This window comes from Vulpes lagopus, chromosome 4, assembly GCF_018345385.1.
Source record: "Vulpes lagopus strain Blue_001 chromosome 4, ASM1834538v1, whole genome shotgun sequence".
Taxonomy (NCBI): Eukaryota; Metazoa; Chordata; class Mammalia; order Carnivora; family Canidae; genus Vulpes; species Vulpes lagopus.
This window is the reverse complement of record NC_054827.1, coordinates 22,964,617-22,985,237: the sequence shown is the minus strand read 5'-3', so window position 1 is coordinate 22,985,237 and position 20,621 is coordinate 22,964,617. Positions and strand designations below refer to the sequence as shown.

The window sequence follows — 20,621 nt, the reverse complement described above, 5'->3', positions numbered from 1 at the left end:
ATTCATTGCAACTGCACAGACCTACCTGAGCTTCCCCTGCCACAGGCTCTTTGAGGTCTTTTGTAATTTGCATTCCTTAGGCAAATGGAATTTAAATTCCTTAGGCAAATTTCATCCTGATGGAACACCAAGATGACATGCATGCCATGATCTCATTGTTGAGGATTTCTGCTTTACAATCATTACTGTATGCTCCAACAGGCAGGTGAGGTAAAGCATTTGGGCCAAATCCCACCTCGCTTTCAGGAAAGCTCCTTTACCTTTCACTAGCCCTTGCTCTTCAAAGCACCTTTTCACCAAGATCTTGTACTTTCTGGTGTGCTTTTGTTTTGGGAAGGGCATAATGAAATATTGCAGAAAGTCACAAGACTGGGGATTGGCTCCTGGGCAGCAAGTTAAGACACCTGTAGGTAAATGTTCCCCTTGTATCCCTGGGGCCATGTGACATCAGAGGGGCTGGGCAGGTTGCAATCAGAACACATATCTAATTGTTCTGTGCGTGCACATGGAGCAGAGTCCATCCTGTTCCACAGGGAGGCCTAAGTGGAGTCTCCGTACATTTCAGATCATATATTCAACTTGCAAACAGAACTGTAGTTCTTTCAGGCATTAACTTCAAGCTAAACTTTGCCTCATATTTATTTTTACCTACGTAATATCACTGTAAGCATCTCAGTAATAGGGATAATTTGAGACCTGGATTAATGTGATTATTTTGCTATGAACCTTCGTTTTCCTAGAGTTCTCAATTCTGATGCTATGGCCATGTGGATTGGCTGCTGTGATGATAAATTTACCTCCTAAATGAGAGGTGGTTGAGGCAGTGGACCTGGGCTGGAGTCTGGCTCCTTCTTCTGGCTCTGGGTACTGTCATTTGTCACTACCTCTAAGGTATATCCTTATTTTTGAACAATACTTACCCTTTATGGGGTACATGTGAAGCTTAAGTTTGACAGAAATAAAGACCCATGAATGGTGCTATAAAAATTCTTAGTTTTATATTAAGAATTAATATAAAACCTCTATAGCCTTTGTTTCTGTTCTCTCTCTCTCTCTCTCTCTCTCTCACACACACACACACACACACACACACACTCACCTCTAACTAGTGATGTTAGAAAGCACTGATTTGGATTATCTTCCTTAATTTTTCTTTAGTTTTTACTCTTCCAAAATCTCACTTGTCTCCATCAGCTCTGAAAAAAAAAATCAGTTAAAAAATCATCTGATTTTGTTAGAATTTTCCAAGTTATTCTATTTAAAATTAGTAAGCAAGATACTTTGAGTGTAACTCCCTTGAGTTTTGCTCAATTAAGATCTTCAGCCACCCCTCCTGAATGCATAGGAGCCTGTCCTCAGTCTGTAAGAAGCAAACCGTTTCTGTTAGTGAGCAGATTTTAGTTCTGCGATGGCAGGGTGAGGACATTTCGCTCATTGCCGTGCCTTCAGTACTGAACACTGTGTGAGAGAAATAGTAGATGCTGAATAATTTACTCGATGAGTGGAAGAAGGAAATGGGTAGTGTGACAAAAGCCAACTGAATCTACAGTGGTGTCCATAAGGATGTCTCCTCTAACCTGATAACCTCCTGCAGCCTGTCAAACAACGAAAGCAGTAAGTATTTCAGGCTTAAGATGTATGTTTTCATCTTTATTCTATTTAGTCTTGAGGAAACCAGATCTGGAGGTAAAGGGGGGGAAAAAAAAAAGCTTTGGTCTCTGTGTGTCTTTTTAAGAATTATGTTTGGTTTTTCCCCTACCCTATCCCCAGAGTGAGTCAAAATAAAATCTCTTCTAAAATGAGTATCAGTTTCTGAGAAACAAGATTGATTGAAACTCCATCACAAAGAACTCTTTAGATATACGGCATCCATGTGTCTTCACCAATTTAAACTTTTAAGATTCCATTAGGCTTAACAACGTCCACTGTCTGCAATCTCAAAACGGGCAGTGATACACGGAAGTGAGGGCTTCCAGCAGATGGCATCCTGGGTTCTCTTCCTTTTCAAATAACAGAAACTAATTCAATGAGTTCCATTTAGCAAATAATAAATTTATTAGATGCCTACAAGTACAAAACACGGAAAGCTGCTGTTGGGATTATAAAGATGTGTAGGAGAAGAGCCCTGCCCTCAGAGAGCGTACAATCTAGGTGATTAGTCACAATTAGTGAGTTGCAGCAATATCACTCTAGGTAACTCACACAGAGTTCTTGGAACATTCACATCCTTTGAATTCTCCGGTTGTCAAACTTTAAGGAATCCTTTCCACAGGAAAGCTGGACGGTGGGAAAGAGACCTTTTGTGGAATGAAATGGTGACCTTGGCTTTGCTTATGAGCATCTTTCTCTTGTTGGCTCCTTAGTCTTCTTTCTCAGCATCGTTTCCCAACGACCTTTGTTAGGAGAGAGTCTCCATGCTTCCTGAACCTTCACCAGGGTTTCCTGTTTGTTTAGTGAGTGGCTCAGTGGCAGTTTGGCCTTGGAATGATTTGCAGTCCGATTTTTCCTTCAGCAAATCTGATTTTCATCTTAGTTGATGCTAGAATGATATGCTTTGCAATCTATGGTTTTAAGGGTAGGAGTGAGATGCAATACACAGGAAAGCAGGCCAGACCTTTCCCTTTAAACATTTAATAGTGCACTTACGGATTATATTCTGTACAGATATAGAGCAAGTTATAAACCTCTTCTTTTATTTTTTTTTCACTTAGACTGTATTCATGTAAAGTGTATTTACATTAGGAAAAAAAAAGCCTTGAGGTACAAAACCCAAAAGAATATCTGAGGTATAAATACAAGTATATTTTAAATAATAATTCTTATCATGCTTTATCTATATTTGAAAGCACAGTGGACATGTGTACATGTTTATCTTAATAGAATGGTATATACAACATACAATCTTACAAATCTGAAAGCTATTAAAAATGAATATACAAGTATATCTTCATGAGGAACACTGATAACCAAAATACTCAAATTTTAAAACTCTAATCTTCCCTCTGCTGCAAATTCTTCAAAGAACCTTTGAAATAACACTGACAATGGTAACTAAATTATAACAAAATAAAAATCCTTCTTACAGCTCTCATTCATACATTATTCACTTTTTGATCCATACAAAATAAATTCACTAATACTGTCTCTTGAGTCAATCTCTAGGGTTACAGTAAAACCTGTACAAAGACCACCTAACCTTCCAAAAAACTCTGCTGATGCTTTCTGGTTTTTTTTTTCCCCTACGATAACTATTTTTCTTTACCACTAAAATATAGTCCAAGGGCATCATTATAAAGGAAAAGAAAAAGAAATGTAGGGAAAACAAAGCAAAAAAAAGAAAAAAGTTGCAAAACCAGAAAAACTATTTGCTGAAAAGGACAAATCAAACAACTATGTATGTGCAGCTTCCAGAAACACTGTGGATAACAACAATCAACACTTGTCAAATTTTAATACTTGGGTTAAATTTACAGGGATTTCCTTGGGACACACATAGTTTCCTGTTTTCAGTGTGTCTTCGAGAGTTCTGGTTATAAACACGACAATGCAAAGAATTCCAACAGGTAAGAAGTTCTGAGGCTTGATTCAGGAATAAATGTTAGAGTGTTCAGTTGTTATATCTTGACTTAAAAAAACAGACACAAAAACCCCAAATAAAACTGTGCTTCTGAGCTAGTAAGGGCTGGGGGCGGGTGGGTGATTTCTTCCTTGAACTAATCTATACTGGTTAAAAACTATATCACTATTTGCAACCCGGTCTAACGACATGCTGTGTTTGAGAAGGGGTTGGAATCAACCTACTACAATTATTTTTAAGGAAAGAGGAGGTTGGTTTAAAAAAAAAAAAAAAAAAAGGAATGTGCTTAATAACTTGGAAAAAAAATAAGTGAACAAGGATGTTGGGTCCCCTTTCTGGATGGGTCCATGGGCAGTCAGATATCCCAGGTTAAACTGAACCTGACGCATCAAAATCCTTCTTGGAGGCGTCTCAGTGTGCCAGACACTGCGTTCCAACTTATACAACTATGCCATTCAACCAGCAACAAACACACATACACACACTCCTCTGTGCAAACCTTTCTTTGCTCATCTCAGTCAGAGAAACAGGTCAAAGAGTACCAACTATTCCAGTGGATACACAGTCCCTCAACACGCTGCAAATAAAATGACATAGGTACACATACACCAGTATCACAAGAGAATGAAGTATCTTCATTATTTTCTGTAATGTATTTATAGTTTTGCTTCTCAGAAGCAATTTGAATAAGAATACTTTTTTTTTTTTTTTTTTTGCACAGTCTTATATATTCCAGTCAAGGCCTAAAATCTAGACCTTCAACAAACAGGAAGCAGCTTTAAAAACGTCTTCAATTGCTAGTTGATCCCCACACTCTAAATTAGTTTTGTTTCAGGACTAGACTCAGAATCCACTCTTTCAAGGACTGGCGTGGGCTTCCAGAAACAAACATCCAGATGGCAGATGTGGCTGGTTGGCTTCAGGAATCACCTAGATTTTGTGTCTTTGGTTTCGGTGTTCTGATTGCTGAAAGAGTCTCGGATCTTCACAACTTCAGCTGCACACAGATGTCCGAAAGATTTTGTGTACCACTCTGGCATGTGGCCCCTACAATGGAAAGGAAAAGCAGAAGGGGTTCTTTAGATTGGAAAGCACTGCAATAAGCCGGAGAGGGTTCTGAAGACACTTCCATTTCTTGATCCAGAAGCCATGGAAGTAAAGACTATTACTCCAATTATTCCCAGGTAACCTCGTGGCACATCCATTATATGTCTGGAACGCGAAGTTTCTCAAGGAAACTGTACTGAGTTCAGATTTTGAGTGCATTGTTCAGGGAAAGCTTTAGCATAGAGAACAAAAATAGATCACATAGAGAGTTGAAAATGTACCCAGATGCCAAGATTTCAAATGAGAATGTAATCACTTTGGAAAGTTTGGAGAGGTTCGTGTTTTTGTCTATACTACTGAATTTCATGAGTTTTCTGATATGAACCCACATTCATCAATGACACAGGGTGCAGGCCTGATTAATTACTAAAAGGGCATGTTATATATTCAAATACCTTTGACTATAAAATGTGAATCGTCCACTTGGCTAGCTCAAACTCTCATTTCCTATGGCTATGAACTCACGGCAGGAGCAGTGCATTCATATTGTTTTAGTGCCACTTTCTCTAAGGGATCAGAATTAGGAAGCAATTTCCACAGTACCAAGACACATGAAGGTGTTCCTTTATAAAGGCTGCTCTTTAGAGAGCAGACAAGATACAATGATGTGTTCATTTAGGCCATTCTCTGTATCAGACAAAAAATCTCATCTTCTTCATGACCCCTCACCACATCAAAAAATCAGAATCAGAACCTACCTTAAGTCAGCTCTGCACATGTAGGTGAGTTTAGATTTCCCTGATCCACAGGGTTCGATCAGATACCTGGAGAGGAGCACATTGACTCTCACCCCCACCACAGGTGCCCGGTCGTGATCCACAGAGGTGAGTAAAAGGGCACATGCCCCCTTTGGTAAATTAGTCCTCCATGTTCTGTAGAAACAAAACCAGAGGGAAAGGATGGAATTTCCTGGAAGCCAAGTTTCAAATGGGTCCTGCTGTCAGAAGAGACAGCTGAGGGGCAGGATGAGTTCCTCTCCTGTGTGACCCAGTCCTGGATAGATGGCTTCTTCTGAACTATTGTCCAAGGGCTCTTGAATGACAAGCAACTCCCTCCAGAGCCATTAGAGTGGGGATATATTCACACATCAGTTCTTTGAAAGAGAACTAGTACCAAGGGTGAATGAAAACCATTTTTACCTTTCACAAATGTATTATAGCACAGAGACATCCAGTTGAGTATTGCTCTGTTGGAAAGCTCTGGACTAATGATGTGCCATTTCCTCAAAGATTTTTGGAATTCCTCTTTCAATAAGGTCTCCAGAGTATTTATGAATTACATATAGTTCAGCTTTAACCACAGCTCACTTGGAACTTAAATGTTATTTCCTGGTTTATGCATTCACTAGCTGTCTCTAGCAAGAAAATCTATCCTAGAAGGGGCAAGAATCTGCTACCAACGAGCATATTCAATTGGATGTGCCTCTAATTCTTTATTTTCTTAAATCTTTAAAAAAGTTTTTATTTATTTATTTGAAAGAGCATAAGAGAGCATGAGCAGGAATGATGCAGAGGAAGAGGAACAAGCAGGCTCTGCATTGAGCACAGAGCCTGAGGTGGGGCTCGATCTCATGACCTGGAGATCACGACCTGAGTCAAAATCAAGCCGGATGCTTAACAAACTGAGCCACTCTGATGTCCCAAGTGTGCTTCTATTTCTGAGTTTGATTCCAAAAGTGTTCAAACTATTTTCAGGGATGAACACACTGTTGGAATATACAGAGTTATGTTTTCCCTATTTGGAAGGGTTCGATATTATGTCAGAGGCATACCTTCTATTTTATATAATATTACCATCTTGGCACATTCAGTGATACCAGGCTCATCCTTGCTACTGTTAATCCATTTGGAAGCTCTCACCTCAAAACAACGTAGTCCCGAGCAGGATGGGGCGCCATACTATTTTGGACATACTGGTAGATTTCAGTTTGGCTGTCTAGAATTTCAATCACTTTTGAATCTAACAGGTCTACATCCCAGAGGTGCTGCTCTTTAAGTAGGCGCTTTAGGATTTCCTCAGGCATTGCAGGGACTTCAATGGTCGACCGCCAAAGCCTCAGAGGTGGTCCTTCGCTCACCTGAAAAGAGGATATATTTTTCAGTGCCCAGACAATTCACACATATATTTTGAAGGCAAATTGCCAGCTGTATTTATGGTCATGTGTTTAGAGGCTAATTATTACCTATATGCTGGTGTCCCCAAATATATTCAAGAGCAGGCTAGAAAGCCTTTTGACCAATTTTCTGGTCAAAATTACGAACATCTATTTTCTTGGGACCCGTGTAAGGGTCAATGCAATAAAGGAAGATCGTTTATCTGCATCTTAAAGCCAGCATGGCCATCCAGATGCTCTGTTTATTTATTTATTTGTTTATTTATTTTTAAAATTTTATTTATTTATTCATGAGAGACAGACAGAGAGAGGCAGAGACACAGGCAGAGGGAGAAGCAGGCTCCATGCAGGGAGCCTGACATGGGAGTCAATCCGGGGTCTCCAGGATCACACCCTGGGCTGAAGGCAGGCACTAAACTGCTGAGCCACCAGGGCTGCCCTGTTTATTTTTTTTCAAGGTGGTAAAGACAGGATCAAGCAATACTATCAAGCTAAGCTTTATCAGCAAAGCACAAAGACGTCCCTGTCCTCAAGGGGCTTTTAATCCTAACAAGTTCATTTCTCCCAAGTAATCCTCACTTATTAAAGGGCCAAGAGAAGAATGGCTGAGATCAGAGGAGACATAAGGGGATTCTGGTCAAATTATAGAAAAATCTAAGCATGTTATAAAATGTCCTAAAGCCAATACCTCTCGTAAAACATTCCAGGGAAGTATAGTGGGATTCTGTGGAACTAAAGGATTTCATTAGATGGTCTGATCCCTACAACTGGCATGAGGTGAGTATTGTTCCATGCTGAACTGGCTTCCACTTTTAACTGGGGAACTGAATCATCTGGCTGCCCAGGTCTACAAGGAACAAAGGGTAGGTGACAGATCCCTGTGGGAAACTATGTTGCCACAGGGTCTCACCTCTGATGAACCTGAATCCTGACCATGGGAACTGAGTCGGCTGACCACAGGGACAAGACTTACCTTCTTGTAGGACAGCTCAGCTTGCTCCGATGTAGAGTAGTTGACCCAGCCTTTAAACTTCTCCTTGACCTCTTTAAACAGGCTATCCACACAGTCCTGGAGGAAGTGCTGGTAGTCAGCCGACTCATCATTATGCAGGCGTCCCAATGCTTCTAGAGTGAGGGGCTTCAGCTCCTGTTCTGTGTAGGAATTCCGACATCGACTCATTTCCTCAGGAACCTGTTGGGGAAACAAGAAACAAAAAGGAGGAGAGTGTGCTCATCAGTAGAAGTCACAGCACAGGGGCCAGGTACTGGGTTCTCAGGGCAGTGCAAGCACTCCAAATACTCTGCTTCTAGCTTCTAGTAGACAGAGGAGTGGGCCTGCCGATCTCACCTGGTATCATGAAGATACAAAGAGATCACCTTCAAAGTATCTAAATGAGCCTGTCCTCATGTCAGGTATTCTCCTTGGAAAGTCGCAGGAGAAGGGTAAATGACTAACATAGGCTTACGTGGATGAGGACAGGCTTCTCAGATACAGAATTTATTTCAGAGAATTTGTCACTTTTGCTTTTTAAGTATAGGGATATAGAGATAGGCAAATGTCACTCAACACAGTAACTCTTACGCACTTATACATTATAAATAAATAAGATGTTCTTAGAAAAAGAAAAAAAAAGACATTCACGAGCTATGTATATAATCTCCAGCTGTGGAAAGATCTTTTGGTATCATGTGAACAAGCACATGTGCCTAAGATTTTTGTCCCAGTTATTTACATTATCCTTAACAAATGACAAAGTTCCCCAACTCCTTACCTGGAAAAGCTTCTTGCATTCAGCAATCATATGGGCCAGACCCTGAGTGGCAGCAAGGTTTTCATTCAAATCTTTCTGATCTGGTTTGCCCAAACTTTGTTTTCTTTGCATTACCCTAGGCAGAAGAAATAACAGAGGGGAAAAGATTCAAATATTTATATGTTTTTAATTAATGTGTTATTGCAGGAAACCCAAAGGAGAGAAAGAAAAAAATCTATTTCACCGGAGCCTATTTGTTACTAAGAGGTTCAGGAGAGCTTTATGTTGGTCACTAAAATTCCTCAGTTTTATCAGCAAAACACAAAAACCACGAAAGGGACTGTTTTCAGATGGAGGCTATTTAAAGTCATCACGTAAAACAGGTTTCTATTTAAATAGGGCAGCTTGGAAGGTGTATCTACGTTGGTGGGATGAAAGAAAGGCAGCTTCCAGGGGGTGCGTGCAGAGGAGGCACTGTATGTCATGGTAAATAGTGTCACTATTCTTCACAGTTTAAATAAAATCCCCTCCTGAAGGTGAGGGGACCGTCTATTGTCTCCTAGAGGTTTTGTCTTAATCTTATCTGATCTCTCTCTTTGGTCATCTCAAGCACCCGTCCTATTGAAGTTGGAATGCCTCAGTTCACAGAGAACTAGATTAGAAGATATTTTAAGTATTGTAGGGCGTTCAGAAGCAAAGCTAACTTCAACTAGCACCATAGGCCTTGGCCTGTAGCTAAGGAATATCTGAGCCCAGCAAACGAATCAGCTGGGTGGGTCTGATGCATGGGGTTAAGTCCAGTTAGTAGCTCCTTTCTTAACTACTCTGCTGTGAGGCCCTTACGTGAAATGCTCTCATCAGTAAGCCCCAACTGGCCCTGCCATTTCCCCCTGGTCAGAGGTGGGCAAGTTACTTATTAAACGGACCCTCTCTGCAGTCTCACTTTCCTGCCAGGATCTTCACCTCCTGTGATTGTTATGAGGATTAAATGAGAGAATGAATGTCAAGGGCGTAGTCCTGTGGTTGGGTCAGAATGAGTGTTGAGCAAATATCAGCCTTTGATATTTCCAGGCCCTGTGACTTCTTCAGCCACTCCCAGCTTGCATACATCCAAGGAGAAACTTTGCACACAATTGGTTTAGGCCAGGTCCGAGCTTTGAGGCTCAATGTTATCCTTACTTCTCTTACAGCCAGCTGACTGACTACCTTATGACTTCTGGCACAGGCTGGGGGCTTGGCTTTCCTGGCCCTGCAGAAGCCAGTACAGCAAGGACCTTATTCCTTATTCCCACCCTGTTTTTTAGGGCAGAAAATCTGCATGATTTGGGGCTGGCAGAAGGTTTGATGGCAATGTCATGGAGGGTGCTGGGGAGGACAAGGGCAAACACTTGCCAAGGTAAAGCACATATTCAACTCTCTCCCTCAAAACCTGGTTGCCATTAGATTTTCTACAAAGTCACACCCCCAGGGGTGAGAAGAAAGGAGCAAAGTCCCAAGGTGGTGTTAAGGAAGGAGGCAGACTTCTTTTTGCTTAACTCAGGTGTGAATCCAAGAAAAAAAGAGGGACAACCGTGACGCCAAGGTCTGAAGAACGGAGCACACACATGCACACCTCGTCTGACCCGTACCTTGGAGAAGAATTCTCTCTCTTCAGGGTGTTGAGATGGAAAAGGGAAGGTGCTAAGCACACGGCCAGGTTGGTGGGAGTCATCTGGTTTTCTTTTACGGCTGCTGTGACATCGCTCAAGAAATAAAGAAGTGTCTGTAGACCTCTCGGTTCTCATCAGGCAGGAGCATAATGGCGGCCTTCATGGCCTGCAGGCGCTGGTCCTTGGGCACACCTGTACAACACGAGCATTTCCCCCATCAACTCAGTGCTTTTCCACGCACATTGTGAGGAAACGTCCCAAAGCAAACACCAGCCCCAGCGACCTCAACCCAGTACTGAACAAGCACTTGCAGAAAGTGTACTTGAGGTTAATATGGAAGAAATCAGGGACCGCCACCAGCGTCACTACCCTCAAGTATTTCCTGCCTGTGGAGGAGGTAAAAATGTTTCAACACCCACCATGCCAATATCCTCCTAAATCCACCTCGGACTGCAACTGCAGATATGATGCAGAATTCGGTTTTCTTTCCTAAGAATTTTTTTTAGAAATCCCCCGTTTACCATTTTCAATGACTGAAAACATTATACATGTTTATACCTTGATCAGTGTCAGATACTATCTTAATTAAGATATGTACAAAGGGATAAAAACTTTCTTAAGCTTTACACAAGATGTTCAGTATCTCTGGGGACTTTCCATAATTCTAACAGACCTGCTTATTCATAAAATGCAGAAAGGAAGCTGCTAAAATATTCAATTGAAACAACAGATATTTTTACTAGGAATTTCTTGAAGTTTTGGAAAGCATGCTGAGAGACTATTATAAAAATATATGCTTGAGAAATAAGCCAGTAAAATAACATACATGCAGAAAATGCTGGGCTCAACCTTTGGGCCTCCTTTACGAGGCAAATCTGTCTTTTAAGAGGCATGTGGTGGAAAAATCAAGTCACTCAAGTGCAGCTCCATAGGACAAACCGATTAAAACAGCTCCATGGTTACAATACCTAACAAATACCGTGGTGGGGAAAATGTGACCTGTGTTTTCATAAAATCTGAAAGGATGAAACAAATAATGAAATAATCCAGACCAGCTCCATTTCTCATAAAATACAGTCCATTGCGCTGGTTTAAAGACAATTTGAGCACAGAGAGAAGCTGCTTTTATATTACACTGCTGTAACACCACGCTGAGCCAAGAAAAACATGGGGCTGTAAAAGCTATAATCCTGATCTTGATCATTAATTTAGACAACTGTTTGCTTGAAGCTTTACTTAAAAGTGAGAAGGGCATGAGTATTGTTTTCCCAAGTATTTCTGACAGAAGCTGAGATGAATAACAGAAAAAGATTATTTATTCATTTCACAGCAAGATAAAACACACAGACACCTGTGAAGTTTTAAACACAACAGGCCCTGCTAGAGAGAAGGTATCTGCTCTTCTAAGCATCTGAGATCACTGTTCTAGAAGCAAACAACAGAGCAAGAGCCTGGATCAGAAGGTAGGAATGTGCGGGCGCCTGGGTGGCTCACTGGGTTGGTTAAGCATCCGGCTCTTGACTTCAAGCTCAGGTCATGATCTCAGGGACTGGAGATGGGAGCCCCACATCTCAGGTTCCATGATGGTAATGGAGCCAGCTTACGATTCTTTCTCTCTCCCTCTGGAACCTCCACCCTCCAAAAAAGAATGTACACATGTGTAATTCCTCTAGTAATTAGAGAATTACGATAAGGGAAGTTTATTTTTGCATTATTCAACAGGTATACAGAAACCTGTTTCACAAGCATGGAGAAAAGGAAGAAACTGATGACTTATGTTTCCAAGAGGTCATCGCATGGGTCCAAACGAATGGCATTAAAGGAAGCCACAGGTTTCAGCTGGTCCCACTTTTTCTCAAGGCCAACAATGTTAAGATCAAAGAACACTTACACTGGTAGATCTGCAGAAAGGTTTCTGAGAGTTTGTTCGTCATTAGCGGCTCAGGAAGGTCTCGAAAATACTGCTTCAACATGTCTGCTACATCATAAGCAGATTGTCCCTCATAGTTGACACAATCTATGGCACTTTCATTCATCTGGCGCAGAGCCTGAATCCGGGATTTGACGCCTGATTTTCTGAAGAGCCCAACCTGTCAGAAGAAAGACATTTTCAGGATAGAAGCAACATTTTCTACAAAATTATAAAAAGAGGCATGAATCTGAGGTCTCACAATTTGGTGGGACCTGCAAGCAGTGGTTCTCACCTGATCCAAACAGTGGTTGCGGAGGTAGCGCATGGCCTGCTGTATGCTCTGGGGCAGGGGCTGTCCTGTGCGCTGCACATTGACTGTCAGAGGGACCCCGAACACATTCCGGTCCTTGTAGTCTGGAACCTTGATCCTTTTCATGAACTTGGGCACAGCCCTATTTAATGAATAGTAGGGTGGGGGATGGGAAGGATGTTTATTTGTCTGTATACTCTTACCCATCTTTGCAGGTAAACCCTGTGGGCTTTAGATCTGTGCTGGTAAGGTGGCTATTTAAGTTAAATAAAATTATAAATTTGTGTTAGTCATAGTTCAAGCATTCCAGTAGCTACCATATGAGCAAATATAGAACATATACACCATTACAGACAATTCCATGGGACAGTGCTATTCTGGATGTTCTGAGAGTTGGGGCTATAAGGCCCAGTAACATTTTCTCTATTGGGGATTCTCCTTCCACTATTAACTTTGAGAACTGAGTCTATATTCTTAAGGGAGCTGTTGGGCTTCCTAACAAAATGGCATCATTGGAAGGAACAACATTCAAGACCCTACTTAGGCACTTTGGACAGAATTTGAAAAACATGTTCCCATTTGTCCTGTAAATAGATAAGAATCATTTCTAAGTTTTTGATGAGATTCAAAGTATTTAGGGCATAAAAGAATTGTGTAATGCTGGATGAGAAAATAGAAAATACATGATGTTGGTCCAACATAATGAGAACCAACTCCAAGGCTCAACAGAGGGCGGCCAAGCTAATGACCTGAAGTCAAAATAAATTCTCCTGCTGATGACCCTGGAGAGCATAACATCTTTAGGTTTCTAAAAGAAGATGGAAAAGAACAATGAAGGTTTTGTGAGCCTATCCCAGGCTCCCTGGAGTCCTAAAACCAGGTCCAGCCCCAGCAGTATGTGGAACAGCAGGAAACCAATGTCATGCATTTAATGCTGTCAGGCAGAAATTTCAGCTCTACAAGTGACCTCTCTAAATGGGACAAGAAAGGGCGAGGCCAAACAGGAAAATAACTTTGTGTAGAATCTCTCTCCTGTTCCATGGATCCCACAATGTGAGGCTTTTACATTTGGTTTTGACTCACTGGAAAAACTGACCAAAACTCAAGAAGTATTACGGACTTTCAGATTCTTGAGGGTTTTGGTGGGAAGGGGGTGGGCAACTTCGAAATGAGAATGTAAAATATGCACTTTTAAATAGCCAGCAGGGAAAATATGACTCTCAGCACAGAGGAACACTGCAGAAGACAGCCTGCTTTGACTTCTGAGCGCTCACCAGCAGCCACGACACGTTACTGTTTATAGCTCTACGAAAGGTAAGACTGAAGTGCAGAGCCAAATGTGTATTTCCATACAGTTAAGTATATGGTATCATGGCTATGAGTGTGCATAATACTCGCTTTGTCGAGGGGGGAGAAAAGCCCAGCGGCGGAATGTGCAAAGAACACATTACGATCTCCACCGAGAATCCGAAGCATGTGGGGATAAACCGGTCAATACTTATTTCTGTCATTCAGAACAAACAACTTCTGTATTTAGCAAGGCTCACATAATAACAGCTTTTGAACGGGAGGTGCTTTGATGCTGAAGTTAAACTCATAGAGTCCTGAGGAGAGGGGGAGCTGGAGAGAAAAAGAACACTTCCGCTGCTTTGCCGACTCTCCTGGGCACCTCTGGTTTGCTCCAGAGTGCCACTAAGGAAACAGCCTGCTTCTTTGATTTGTATTAAAAAGCAGAGGTTGTGGGGATCCCTGGGTTGGTCAGCGGTTTAGCTCCTGCCTTCAGTTCAGGGCGTGATCCTAGAGACCCAGGATCGAGTCCCATATTGGGCTCCCTGCATGGAGCCTTCTTCTCCCTCTGCCTGTGTCTCTGCCCCTCTCTCTCTGTTTCTCATGAATAAATAAATAAAATCTTTTTTTTTAAAAAAAAGGCAGAGGTTGTGCAACTGGGATGAAACACTCATATGAGTGAAAGGCTTAAGGATAGCCTGCTGACACTGTGAAATGCACTTGGATGTCAATCTGGAGATAGTTCTCTGCTTTGCACTGACAGCAGAAAAAGTAAGATACGCACACATTAGGTCACATCCATGACCCATCCAGCCTAATGGTCTCCAGCTCATGTTATACACACCAAGAGCCGTATCTTTTAAAGTAATTATGGACAGTTCATCTGATGAATTTTACCTTCGTGTATATTTTAGCCTACAATACATAGAGCAGGGGCACCTGGGTGGCTCAGTGGTTGAGCATCTGCCTTAGGCTCAGGTGTTGATCCCAGGGTCCTGGGATGGAGTCCCGCATCGGGCTTCCCACAGGGAGTCTGCCTCTCCCTCTGCCTATCTCTGCCTCTCTCTCTGTGTCTCTCATGAATAAATAAAATCTTAAAAAAAAAATCTTACAACAGTGAATTCCCTTATATTTATTATTCACACTCTGAGAGTCTCTTTTAGAAATAACAACTTCAATTTTCTAGGACAGGTAGATTTTTTGAGTGATGCTTCAAATATTTACATCAAAAATGATTTTTTTAAAAGCATATAGAAAGAGCATTGTAAGGCCAGGACTGTACATCAGACATGTCAAAGTTGGTCTCAACATCCTATGATCCGAACAAAATTTTTCTTTCCTTCCTTCCATAAGTATGATTGGATACTGTACATATATTTTCCTTCCTTCCTTCCTTCCTTCCTTCCTTCCTTCCTTCCTTCCTTCCTGATTTATTTGAGAGAGAGAGAGAGAGAGAGAAAGAGAGTGCGAGGGAGAATAGAGGGAGAGGGAAAGAGAATCTCAAGCAGTCTCCCTGTTGAGTGCAGAACCCAATGTAGGGCTCAGTCTCACAAACTGGAGATCATGACCTGAGCCAAAATCAAGAGTCAGATGCTTAACCGACTGAATCACCCAGGCGCCCCTGGTGGGCTTTGTCTAACATCGGGAAGGAGGCCTCTAAACAGTGTGATGGAACAGCAATGGATTTTTACACCGACAACCAGCAATTTGATACCTGAGAGCTGAAACTTACTCAACCAATCCCCTTGCTTATTTCCTAAAGTTAGACTAGCTTGAGCAGTATCAAATATAGCCTCAAGAATGCAGAAATTACATCAGGATGATAGTCTAAAGGTATAATAAAGGATAGAACTGTCATATACCCAGTATTGGGACAGCATCAAGGAGGGGACCCAAACTATTGCCAATAGCTTACTGAGCACAGTAAATCCTTACCAGCTAAAACCATGCTTATTAGAGGGTGTGTATTTCTCCAGCAGGGCAGTTAACTTTAGGAGCGAGTATTTCTGCAGCAGGTTCATCTGGGCCACAGACTGGCAGTTGATCTGCAGGGATACAGAGTTTAAGCTCGGCCGATGGGAGCTCTGGAAACTGTGCCATCTCAGCCTGTGCCTGCAGGAGAAGAGCAGGGGAGGGAGTGAGTACAAGGACTTTTCAACAGGTAGATGCAAAATCAGCAGTGGCTGCTCACTGGAACAGAGAGGACTCAACTTTCATTCCATTCTTTTCCTCCCCCCGCTGTGGTAAATTACACATTATATACATGATCATCTTAACTGCTGCTAAGTGTACAGCTCAGGGGCATTAAGTACCCTACCCCGTTGTACAACCATCACCACCAATCATCCGTAAGACCTACTTCCTCTTCCCAAACTGAAACTCTGTACCCAGAAACAATATCCATGGTTTTGGATGTTGGGATCTTCTGGTCTATCACTTTTCTTTGGGACCCACAGGGCTATGAATGCCAGATGTGACCCATTCCACCCCCCTACCCACCCCCAAAAGCAGAAGCAGTCCCTTTCCTGGTCTCCCTCCCCTATCTCCAGACAGAAGCAAAGTGCTCACCTGTTGGACCTTGTCAGGGAGGCCCCAACCCCAGAATCCCTCCTCTCCGGGATGTCCGAGGGCTCTTCGGGTTCATTCAGTGAGTTGCCCGTACTGTCCAGGTCACTGGGCGTGGCTCGGTCGTTGTCCACATCCAGGTGTATCTGTTTGGGAGAGGAAGGGCACGGAGAGACCGAGTCCAGGGCTGAGTCGGAGTCCCCCTCGTCTGAAAACTTCTCGGACCACTGGTTGACTATCCTTTGCATCCCCTTCACATGGTAGAGGATATCATCCAGCTCGGGGAAGATGTCCTCGTTCTCCAGGTCGGCCAGGTCCCCTGAACTGGAATAGAGGATGGAGCCCGGCACGTTGTCATAGATACTCAGGCGGCTGCTCATGGAACTGGAGGAATTGCGCCTCTTGAGCTCCTTGGGGCTGTCGCTGCTGTTTTCCCTCCTCAGGCTGATGTGGCCGGGGCCATGGAAGCTTCCAGTCCTCCAGTTGACGGAGCTGTTATTCCCTGAGGGAGGGAAACTGCCATTGGAGAGGGCCTTGGGGAAAGTGCCAGGCTTGTGATCTTCTGGGATGTAGAACACTGTGTCCTCTGGGTAGCTCTCGCGGTTCTTACAGTTCTGCTCCATAACGTTGTTGAACGTGGACTGATTGAACGGGTCAAAGCCCTCTAAGTACATGCCTACCCGCTTGTTGCAGGCACTGAGGCTCCGAGTCCTGGTGACCGGGCTGGGCGTGCTCACGGCGCTGCTGGTCTCCGACTGGCTGCTGCTGCTGCTGGTCTGTGTGGAGTTGGAGACACTCCGCTTGCGCACGGCCGGCACGTTGATGCGGTTGCCGTTGAGCGCGGAGATCTCCACGCAGTTGAGCTGCTTCAGCTTCTCCTCGTCCATCCCCTCCTGCAGGATGGGCCCGCTGATGATCAGCCCCAGCTTGGAAGGCGCCTTGTGCTTGCTGTGGGGCGAGCCCCTGAGCTTCAGGCTTTCCATGCGCTTCAGCAGGCTGCGCGTCTTGGACTTGGCGTTCTTCTCCTGGCCTTTCATGCTGAAGCTGAAGCTGGACAGTTCCTTGGGAGAGGGCAGGCTGCAGAAGGAGTCGTCGTTGCCCACGAAGTGGCTGGAGGAGCAGACGCTGATGACCGAGTTGGTCCGGGGCGTTGCCGTGTCCCCCGCGTGGGGCGCGTGCACGGGGAGACTGCCGGTGCTGCTGAGGCTGAGGACCGAAGCCACCTCCTGGCGCTCGCTGAGCTCCGTCAGCATGCTTTCGTGGCTCGCCGCGGTCTTCAGGGGGGCCTCGGCGGGCGCCCCGGGGGCTGGGTCCAGCTTTGAAGAAAAGACATCAAACTCCTCCAGCCGTGACCACCTCTTGCTGTCTCTCTGGAAGGTCCACTTGCCACTTATTGCACAAGGCTCGTCCTCATCCGAATCCTCACTCTGCAAAAACAGAATGGAGGCATTCGGTCATCGCTGGGACTGGCGGAGGGCAGGGAGCAGGAGGAGGGTGGGGAGGAGGAGGATGGTGGAGAGCAGGAGGGTGGGAGGAGGAGGATGGTGGGGAGGAGGACGGCGGGGAGAAGGAGAGTGGGGACCAGGAGGAGGGTGGGGAGAGGAGGTGGTCAGAGAGGAGGAATATGGCGGGGAGGAGTAATATGGGGGGAAGCAGGAGGATGGTGGGGAGCAGGAGGATGCTGGGAGGAGGGGGACAGTGGGGAGGAGGAGGCCGGTAGGAGGAGGACGAGGAGGCCAGGGAGGAAGAGGAGAGTAGGGAGCAGGAGGAGGAGGACAGTGAGCAGAAGAATGGTGGGGATGAGGGTGGGAGGAGGAGGATGGCTAGGAGGAGGAGGAGGGTGGGGAGGAGGATGGCAGGGAGGAGGAGGGTGGGGAGCAGGAGGATGGTGGGGAGGAGGAGGGTGGGAGCAGGAGGATAGTGGGGGGGGCGGGAAGGAGGAAGAGGAGGGTAGGGAGCAGGTGGATGGCTGGAAGGAGGAGGTGGGCTGCAGGGAGCAGGAAGATGGTGGGGAGGAGGAAGACAGGCAGGAGGAGGGCGGTGGGGAGGAGGAGGAGGGCAGGGAGCAGGACATGAGCTGGGGGCCGGAGGTACAGGACCCAGCTCATCTTATGCCATCAGTGTCAATCCACCCTTTATATCTTTATTATTATTATTTGATGATTATTATTTTATTATTTCTTTACGTTACAAAAGTGTACATCAGGACATTAACAGAAAAAAGCCTGATTAAGTGTTTCAGGCTAAATAAGAGTTATTTTGTAGAAACTGTCAATCCATAGGCTGTTCTTTAATTGCTCACAGAGGAAACCCTCTTGAAATCTGTGAAAATTCCAGGCATCCAAAATATTTTGAACTGGAGTCAGCAACGGGGAGGACTCCCTCTGGTCTGCCTCCAATTTTGCTGTCTGTTGATAGCATATGTTTATATTCTCTTTTGCAATTAAAAAGGTGGTTTTCAGACACTAAGGACAGTAAAGTCTGTGGCCACCCTAAAAGTGTACAAGGTCTCCAAACAGACCAGTGGAGACACGGAGCAAGGTAAGCCCCCCACATCTCTTCAGTCTGATACTTTTCAGCTTCTTACCTGTTTTTTTTCATCCCCTCCCCCTACCAGACAGGGAGTGGGGAGCTAATGCCACACGTGTCCTGTGAAGTTTCAACCTCAGACACGCTCCAGGCAATCAACAAGGCTTCACAAATACCCAGTCCTGACAGCATGGAACATTCAGAAACATGAAGTAACAGCTTTGTTGATTATGCCTGATTTATGGGCAGGACTCAGGGTTATGCTGCGTCACAAATATTGTATCTGAGCCTTTAAGGTGGGATTTCAAAAGGCACGATTCAGTATGATGCATGTCTTTCCCAGTGGTATGGAAAATACATGACTCCTGTTTCACAGGACCATGAGTGGAGAGCATTAAACACTGACTTGTCGACTCTCTCCATAGCTCAGTGGGTGCTGAGGTTCCAGTTCATTTGTTTAAAAGGTTTAACTCCCCCAAGAAGGCAGCTTGTTGCAAGTCAAGGACTCTAGGATAATTAAAATTGGTACTCTGAACAGTCAGAAATATGTTCTTTGACCAAACTTATTCCTGTTTACTCTAATTTGTGACACTCACTCCCAGGACTACACCCACCTCTTCTTCTAAGATCTCATAAAAGGCTCTCACATTTCATACACAGAAGTTATATACCACCATTTGACTAGAATGTGTGGGATTTCCTGCCCTTCCCTGCATCCTCCCCACCTCTTTTCTTCCTTCCAATCTCTCACTATTCTTCAGGAGCCCCCAAGCCAGCCTTCTCTTCCATCCCTGTACCTCTGAAACATGGTTACTGTTATATGTGGGAAGACAGAGTGTTCCCAAAGAACCGTAGTTTTAATTTCTGCAGGGAATAATGGAGGATTCACTGGGATTTCCTAAGCCTCATTCCTTTAATCTGTAGTAGGCATTGAATTAACAAGGCAAAATAATAGATGATTTGTTCCAATCAGAAAGTTGAAAAAAAACCCTCATAGATACAGAGAACAGACTGGTGGTTGCCAGAGGCAAGGGTCAAAAGGTGCAAACTTCCAGTTATAAAATAAATAAGTTTTGGGGATGTGATGGACAGCATGTGACTATAGCTGATAATTCTGTATTGTATATTTTGAAAATTGCTAAGAAAGTAGATCTTGAAAATTCTCATCACAACAACAAAAAAATGTTCTAACTATGTGTGGTGATGGACTTATTGTGGTGATCACTTTGTAATATATACAAATATTGAATCATTTGGTTGTACACCCAAAACTAATATTGTGTGTCAATTTTATCTCAATTAAAAAAAAACAGTAGGAAACTCACGGATTATTGGGTAAGTATCAGTTTCAATTACGTAAGGCTACTTGGTCTTTGGTAAACTTGACTGGATTATAACATTAAAAATGTAGATTTTTGGAACAAGGAAGCAATAAAGAAAGAGACAAGAGAGACAAAACCTCTTACAAAACACATAATCCAGCTTTTGGTCTGCCTCCTTCCCTCTCATCCCATAATACATTTTATATACTCACTCTTTTCCGATGAGGACTAATTTCCAGCTTCATCACCGCACATTTGTTTAGAGTATTTAGACGCCTACAGGGCAAAGAAATAATATTAGCAAATATATGGGTATTTGATATATATTTTTTCCAAACAGATGACCTATTTAATGAGTTTCTTTATTCTATAAAAAATTATTCTATAATTTAGAAGAGTATTAGAAACTTCTTTAAAAAGTAATGGCTTAAAAATACCATTCTGTTTTTTAAGCTTCTTCATTTACATTAAGTATTACTATTTTATAGTAAAATGACAC

The 20,621-nt window shown here is 43.5% G+C and overlaps 1 protein-coding gene across 1 annotated transcript in view; it reads right to left on the bottom strand.

Annotated features, from left to right (window-relative positions):
• Positions 1-2,031: 2,031 nt before the first annotated feature.
• The window catches only part of DLC1 (DLC1 Rho GTPase activating protein), a 406,473-nt gene continuing 387,883 nt past the window's right edge, over positions 2,032-20,621 (bottom strand). The window contains 12 exon segments of the mRNA XM_041752236.1: positions 2,032-4,624; positions 5,383-5,556; positions 6,544-6,761; positions 7,771-7,989; positions 8,570-8,684; positions 10,177-10,318; positions 10,321-10,389; positions 12,089-12,287; positions 12,402-12,561; positions 15,642-15,818; positions 16,275-17,698; positions 20,335-20,398. Coding sequence (XP_041608170.1) covers positions 4,504-4,624; positions 5,383-5,556; positions 6,544-6,761; positions 7,771-7,989; positions 8,570-8,684; positions 10,177-10,318; positions 10,321-10,389; positions 12,089-12,287; positions 12,402-12,561; positions 15,642-15,818; positions 16,275-17,698; positions 20,335-20,398 — 3,082 coding nt within the window. The 3' untranslated portion in view covers positions 2,032-4,503.